Genomic DNA, 8,317 nt, shown 5'->3' with positions numbered 1-8,317 from the left:
AAAGGTCATGTAAAAACACCAGGTTATAAGTTCACCTATCGATTCACCAACTTTGACTAATTACCCTAAGAGATAGATAACTCGTAGGTTTCACTATCTCAATGCACCTAAGTACACGGGGTGGTCAGTGAACAGTCTAAAGAACACGAGTAAATAGTGAAACTCAGGAAAAAAAAAATAGGCAAGCCTCTTGTTAGATCATTTAACCTGAAACCCTAACAACACAGACAAACCCGACAACTTATCACCAGTCGGATATTTAAACAAGTATGCAATTAAACTTAAAAATTATTAATCTGAATCAGTTCCTATGATCTACGAGCTCAAAATCATAAATGAGTCATAAACACAAAATAAACGACCTAAAATGAAGTCGATAATCAATATACAATCAACTAGAAAGCATGTAAAAAATTCAATTGAATAATAACTCGGAAGTTTAAACAAGTAAACACATTCAACAAACTAATCAAGGCTTTTAATTAATAAAAAATCCCATTAACAAATCCCTAAAACGTATTAAAGCACCAAACCATCAACAAAACATCATCCAAGCCTAGATAAAAAGGGTTTTAGCCAACAATCATGTTCAATAGTAAATTAACATTCAATTCAATAGCAAACATGAAGAATAACAAAGTACAATTTAACACAAAACCCTAAACAAACCCGGTGACCCGTTGAAACTTCAAATACGCGCTCAGGTCTTCAAAAACGATCACCACTTTCTTCCAAGCCTCTAAAATCGCTCTAGAATGATCTAGTTTATGTTCGGTAGCTTCTTACGTTGTCTAAGGTTGATAAAAGTGTTTAAATAAGTCATACCCTAAACCGATATTTAGGTCTCCTGTGCCACGCAGGGGACTTTCTTCCATCCTACGCGTAGCGCCCCGAGAAAATCATTGGGGGCCTTTCTTTTCCTATGAAACTTTCTCCACGCGTAGCGCGTAGGGCTCCTTCACCCCCCGCGTGGCGCGAGGGTATATTCTTTTTTTTCTTTTAATACTATTTTAATATTAATTCTTCTCGAAACTCGCATCGCATCCCGTAAACTCAAATTTCGTATCTTTTAAGCTCATTCTTCATTCTTCATTACACGGATACCTGAAACACGAGAAACCGTAAATACATGCTATTTTCAACATATCATCATCATCATCGTACTCAGTATATCCCACCAATAGCAATGCTATGGTAGGGTCTGAGGAGGGTAAGATGTAGACAGCCTTACCTCTATCCCATAGGGATAGAGAGGCTGCTTCAACAATACAATTTAGCATGATTTCTTTAACAAAACGGGTGTTAAAACTGTTTTACAACACATCTAAAATCCATGGTGGTTCATGGATATTTCAACAATCGATTTCAATTTTTAATTTTCGTTTTAAGAAATGTTTGAAGTAGGGAACCATGGTGATTCATGAAAACCAAATTTCAAATTAAATTTTATATGACCTTTGTAACTTCTATTTATTTTCTTTTATGTAATATTGGCTAACTGAATTTCAAATTTCAAATTTCAAAATTTAATCTCATATGATTTAAACTTTGCTTCATATTTTATTATCTTAAAAAAAACATTGCATCGCTAGCTCTTACGTTTTCAAAATTATTCCATATAACTCATATTCCTTCGTATTATTCTTGTCTAGTAATATGTCTCTGTGTCACCGTTTCGTCATCATCTTCGTCGTCCCACATGAAATTCAAACTGACGTATGGCCACTCGAATCGCTAAATGTAACATTCCGAAATTTTCTTGAATAATATTAAAATATTATTTTCGTTGAAAGAATTAATTTGAGTTAGTATAATAATAATAATAATAATAATAATAATAATAATAATAATAATAATAATAATAATAATAATATAAAGGTAAAAGGATGGTGGGCTAGAATAGAAAGAATTAATTATAGACTTAACATGAAGATGAGCCTAAGGTCCATGGGCTTAGGGAGTATAAATACACCTTAAACCCTAAATCATTTCCATCTCCATCATTCTATACCTTAGCCTGCACTATCAAAAACACACACTTAAGTCAAACACTCTCTCCTCTATCCTATTCAACGATCCAAGATCAACCGAAGGTAAGAAATCGTTTATCTTAGCTGACCCATAATTTTAGAATCCGACACCGCAGCCCTGGGATGCCGAATGAGCCGTTTGAATCACTATCTAGCTTATTTCGGGTGTTTAATCAACCAAAAACAAGCTTAAGGGTCACCTTAGCTCAGATCTGGACACCCCGAAGCTACCTAGGTCATAAACGATCAATCTCCGGCCAACCATGGTGGTTAACAGAGGCTCACGGCGCCGGAATCAAAGAAAAACCTTAAAAATGCGAAATAGAAGGCTGCTCTGAACATATAGGTCATATAAGTATGCACGCTGTATATGTATATGCGTCGTGTATGTATGTATGCCGTATATGTATATACGCCGTATATGTATATGTAACATATATGTATATGCGTCGTGTGTGTATGAAGGCCGTGTATGTATGATCAGCATATAAGTATATTAAGAACGCATAAGTCACTTATGTGATTAACTTACACACAGTGTATAAGTTATACGGCGTATAACTTATACGGACGTATAAGCTTATACGCTAGAATGACTTATCCGCTTAAAAATTATACGGGCCTAAGTGATTTTCCCAAATAAACGAAAGATATACGGCGTATACGTATGTAAACGATAGATATGGACTTATATGATGGTTAAGATAAGAATAAGTAAATAATAAATAATGAAAGGTAACATTTAAATTGAAGATTCAATTTGATTAAATAATGAACTTCAGTTTTTCTGATGAGGTATTTGGTAAATGCTAATTAAGGAAAATAAAATTGAACTTCAGCTTAACCCCAGCCAGGGACTCTACCCCTTGGACCATATTAGGGGATGCCGCCCCTAGAACCCCGCTGCCATGGGCACTGCCCCAGACCCCTGTAGCTAGGGATTACAATAACCTAGAAATATGATATGGATAGGGCTAGTTAATTGATACATGTAATTGTAATGTAGTTAGTCGCGCCTAGTTAAGAAAAGGAGTTACCATTAACTCTGAAAGGAATAGGACCAACGTGAGTTTCTAGCCCCATTTTCTTGTTATGTTTTCGGGGTTGTGTACATACTCGATGTGATTAGTTAATACAATTACCTTAAGTGGTAAGTTTATGTTATGTGAATTTATATAAAGCATGTATGATATATATAAGGGTATGTACGAAATTGCATGAATAATAGTATGAAGACATATGTGTATGAAGGTATGAGTAAAGGGAAAGGAGGGACCAAAACGTTATAATATCTGAGAGGATAGGGACTAGACCCTTATAATATCTGAGAGGTTATAGGACGAAAGGCTCTTTAAAACGTATAATTAAGTATGAAAAGTAAGATTAAATATGAAAGTATGAAAGAAATAAACATTGAAAGAAAGAAGGTATGTACTTATGTACATACGAAAGAAAGATAAACAGGTTAAGTAAGTAATACGTATCTTCGTATACGAATGAGTAAGTATGTGAATGTATTGTATGTTACTTGATTAACTAGAACTCACTCAACGTAGCTGACTTTTAGTATGCCGCAGGTATATATATTAAAGCAGTTGGCTTGAGGGAGACAATGGCATGATCTGAAGAGGCTGGCATCTGAAGAATATTTGTCATGATGTTTTGATGGGATATTTTATGTTATGTTTTAAAGACAAGATTTGAAAGTTTGTAATGAATGGTTGATTTTTTATTATTCTGTGAAAGTTTTAATTAACTCTAATATTTAGAACTGTGTTTGTGAGTAAATCCAACGCTAAATTACAAGGGCTAGACCGGTGGTGCAGGTCCCGCAAGGACGATGGACCCTAAAGGGGGTGGATTGTGACATCCGACATCGGTTGGGAAGGAGAACTAAGCTTTCTTTATAAGGAGGTGGATACCTTCCCTATCATAACGCGTTTTGGGCGTTTAATGGTAGTGGATGAGAGGAGGATTCCACAGTTAAGTATGCTCAGGTGGGAGTAGTATGAGGATGGGTGACCACCTGGGCAACCAAAAGCAAATCCGTGAGGCGATGGTGGTACGTCCCGGCCAAGCGAACAATATTATGGTGCGGTGGTAGCTGGGCTGTTACACTAAGAAATGGCCGCCCAAATCCTGAACCTCATTACTCAATTCTAAACCCTTTTATGCCAACAACTCATCTTCCTCAACTGCAACCTTTTTTGGTGCCATTACTCTTGCCGCTACCTTATAGTGAATCACATTAAAGATAACACTTTAACCGGAAAAGGTTCCAAGAAAACCGTTGAGATGGCTACGATCGAACCTCCAAATGAGGTCAAGGCCGAATCTTCCTCTAATCACTCCAAAAACTACAACATCAAAAAGCAATAGAAATTTGTTGTAACCAACTCAAACCCACCACAAACCAAAGAAACTCCATCCCATCCTTACACAAGATCCTTCCTTTGAGAAAAACCTGCAAATTACATCGGCATGCTACATCGCAATGTCGTCACTACTTCAAATGTGGTCGTTTTGGTCATTTCATGGACTCATGTTGTGAACCCATGCAAACTCAACTTAATCAACATATGGCTCAACCCTTTGCTAAACTTCCTGCCCAAACGCATGCTTTGCGGTATACTCATTTGTTTGCTTAAACTTACCCGACTGTTCAACCTTGCTATAATTGTGGTGATCCCGATCATCTTCGCAATGCGTGTGCTAGACTCGTATATAAAATTAAGTTCAAGTCTACCGAAACCAAGCCAACCAAAGTCAATCATACCAAATTTAAATCCCCTAAATTCAAGACTCGCAAGCCCAAGTCAAACAAACTCCATTTATGCAAGCCCAACCCGTCAAAGCCCTTCCAACCCAACCAAGTTAAGCAGTTAAGTTCATGGAGATCCAAAAACCCAAAGTGCTCCAAGACATGTTATACGCTGATGAGTTTCAAGTACAACAACTAGGAAGCGGAACTACTCACAAGAAGACCGTCACCACACACCCTATACTATTTTTTTTATTTGAAGTATTGTAATGACTCTTTATTGTTTTTGAATTTGGAAGTTCTTTTGGAATATCTATTATTAATGTCAATTCATCTGTCATAATTAGTGTGTGTTTCTCTCACTTATATTGCATGCACAATACTGTAATTTTTTAATTTAAAAATTATTTTGCAATATCTATGTTTGAATTCTATTATTAATGTCAATTCATCTGTCTTAGTTAGTGTGTGTTCCTCTCACTCATATTGCATGCATAGTTTACTTTTATTTTCATCACTCAATCTAGCAGTCTATGATCAGTTATCTACCAACGTAATTGTTAGTAGAAATCGGGACTATGAGCATGTAGGTCACGGCGCATTAGTAGTCAAAACAAGTAGGACACGACATGTTAGTAGTTAAAACAAGTAGGCCACGATGCATTTGTAGTTAAAACAGATAGGTCATGACGCGTTGGTTGTTAAATTAGGTAGGCCACGACGCGTTACGGTCAAATAATTAACTCGTCGTCTCGGTAATCTAATAGGTCGTCGACTATAAGATAGCTTATGGGCAAACCTGGAAACTTGAATTGGAATGACATTTTTGAAATTTCCTAAATCAAGGGGTCATTTTGGGAATTTTTCTTTGCGATAAACTTGTTTAATAATTTCGTTTAGATTATTCTTGTATTATTTGAATTATTGTAATGTGATGAATTGGTTTTAACAATACAAATAAAATTATATTCACTTTAAGTAGTGTTGCATGCTTATGAACAATCAACATTACATCCCAACATATTTCGTTATTGGCCAGGGTGTTACATTTTGAGACTTTTGTTTAACTTGGACATTGAGGTGTTTCGGTTATAAACATGAGTAATTTATAGAGATTTTTTAACTCGGATGTTACCATTTTAGAATCTAAAGAAACATAGTATTTTGTAGAGATTATTTAACTCGGATTTACTATTTTAGAATCTAAAGAAATATAGGATTATATTTTCTTTTAAACGGCAAGTTTTAAATATCATCAAGATTTAACTACAAAAATAAAAATTAACCCAATCTCAGAAACCAAATTAGAGGAAACAGTCTTCAATTATTTATATTAATCAAATAATTAACAATATAATATTCATATCACATTCAAAAATACCCGTGACTGAATTTGCAACAACTTGTATATATATGATAATTTAAGAGATGGAGCATGCATTTGGATTCTCGTCAGAGAAAAGTTGAGGTGGGGGAATTCTTTCCATAACATACATTGGCGGGTATTGATGATAATACATCATCCTTTGCATGTCCATCACCTCCATCCTTTCTATTTTCTCCTTCTTCTCATCCTCCTTCCCACCGTCATCGCCACCTTCTTTCTTCTCTTGCTCCGCGGGTTTCTCTTCAGGTTTTGCTTCTTCCGCCGGTTTCTCTTCTTCTTCTTTCGGCTTCTCAGCCTGTTCCAGTGCTGGTGCAGGCTCTGGCTCAGGTTGTGGCACGATCTTGGCTTGCTTTTTGGTGCGTCTATACACATACTCCACTAGCTTCTCACCGTCCATACTCCCGGTTACCATAACTTTACTTGAACTCACATCTGTCTCCACGGTTCTCACCCCTGCAAATAGTGTAATCTCATTTGGTTATTCTGAGTTTGATAAACTATAACATAAATCTTCTCCCAGGGGTCGGGTAGGGGATTTTCTTAATTATTTGACTATCGATACAATGTAATGATACTAAAATAATTTCGGAAGGAAATGACAACATCTTGTAAAAGGTTGTGGTTAATAATATTATGGTTACCTTTCATTCGAAGGATCTTGCTTTTGAGTTGTAGAGCACAAGCTTCACAGTGCATATTCACGTTTAGCTCTACTGTAACTGATCCAGAAACCTCGGAGGTGACGATTTGAGGAATGGGTTCGCCTTCAGCAGCCGGAAGCGGTGACAACACTTTGGCAGTTCTCTTGGTTTTCTTGGTGATTTTGTCGCAAACTGCTTGTGGTTCCACCACTCCTTTTATGGTCACTTGGTTCTTCTCCATGTCTATGTCTATCCCCACAACCCCTATAAACATACACACAATTATCTAAGCCTCCAAATCAATCTCAATATAAGTATTAATTTTAATTAGGTGGCCGGTAATATATGCTTATATGGTGGTGATCCAGACAAGTTATTTTTAATTAGGTGGTAACACTCGTTATTTTTCGACTGGAGTAAAATAATTAGATTCTCTGACATGTATGTATTTGTATAAAGAGTATACATATATATATATATATATACCTGGAATTCTGAGAAGGGATCTCTCAATCTTTTTGGCACAACCAACACAATGCAAATCAATATACAACACAAAGGGAGGAGGTGCTTTTGGTTCTTCATCCTTTTTCTCTTCAGCTGGAGGTTTCTCTTCACCATTGTCTTGTTTCTTTTCTTCTGGTTTCACTTCTTCTGCTTTTGGTTCTTCCTGTTAAAAGTAAGAAAAAAGAAGATAAATTTGGAAATACTGAACGAAACCAACATAAGATATCATATATTACTGTATTCTTGCTAAGATTCACAAAAAGGTAAAGAGAACTCACAACTTTCTGCTCTTCACCCATTGTTCTTAATGGAAAACCAGAGCTTAGTGTGTGTTAACAAGCTAGATAGAAAGAGTGGAATGATAGGGGACGAGAATCACAGAGAAATATATAAGAAATAATTTTGAGAATCTTAAGGATGGACGGTGAGTTATCATCCTATAAAGGCAAAACATTGAAATGGCAAGGCACATGCATAGCCACTAACTCCCATTTATTTATATATAAAAAGAGAATTTAATACTTTTGAATAGGGATCTATGGTTACAAAACTTAAGAAGAGTGAATTCTAAGGAATCAGGGTGGATTATTTTATTGGAAAACTAATGCGAAAGGAAGTTTAAAAAATATAATAAGAAAACCATGTAAATATTCTCATTCTTTTACTGGTGTAATCATCATTTTATTTTATTTATACAAATAAGTGTGTAAACGCATCTTTTACTAGACCGGCATTCAGGTGTCATCTTTCACTTGTATAGCATGATGAATATGTCTCTTCGATAATAGTTAACTGAAAAATATTAGATGTGTGTAAGTGTATGCGTATGTGTATCCATCCATCTCTTGTATCACCCTTCTGATAATGTATGACATTGCCAATAATAAAAATGTTTGTTTACTATGATTAAATATGTGAATCGACTAAAATCTTATTTAAATCCAGTGTTTGTTACAATACCATACATAAAGACCAGTACTCCTTATACATG

At 35.6% G+C, this 8,317-nt stretch overlaps 1 protein-coding gene across 2 annotated transcripts; it reads right to left on the bottom strand.

Moving 5' to 3' along the window:
- Window positions 1–6,203: 6,203 nt before the first annotated feature.
- LOC143597740 (heavy metal-associated isoprenylated plant protein 9-like) lies at window positions 6,204–7,962 on the bottom strand. Of its 2 annotated transcripts, XM_077076151.1 has the most exons (5): window positions 7,605–7,962; window positions 7,306–7,489; window positions 6,820–7,083; window positions 6,377–6,631; window positions 6,204–6,343 (listed from the first exon to the last, which is right to left on the bottom strand). In XM_077076151.1, the coding sequence occupies exons 1-5, from the start codon at window positions 7,623–7,625 to the stop codon at window positions 6,213–6,215; spliced, it is 855 nt and encodes a 284-aa protein (XP_076932266.1). In that variant the 5' UTR covers window positions 7,626–7,962; the 3' UTR covers window positions 6,204–6,212. The 2 variants fall into 2 exon arrangements, with proteins under 2 accessions (XP_076932266.1, XP_076932265.1); XM_077076150.1 differs by having other exon boundaries at window positions 6,204–6,631.
- Between the last annotated feature and the right edge of the window lie 355 nt (window positions 7,963–8,317).

This window comes from Bidens hawaiensis, unplaced genomic scaffold (assembly GCF_021521415.1).
Source record: "Bidens hawaiensis isolate Kalapana, Puna unplaced genomic scaffold, B.hawaiensis_p1.1 tig00048965_1, whole genome shotgun sequence".
Taxonomy (NCBI): domain Eukaryota; kingdom Viridiplantae; phylum Streptophyta; class Magnoliopsida; order Asterales; family Asteraceae; genus Bidens; species Bidens hawaiensis.
Note: the sequence above shows the minus strand (reverse complement) of the source record. Positions and strands in the feature narration are given on the sequence as shown.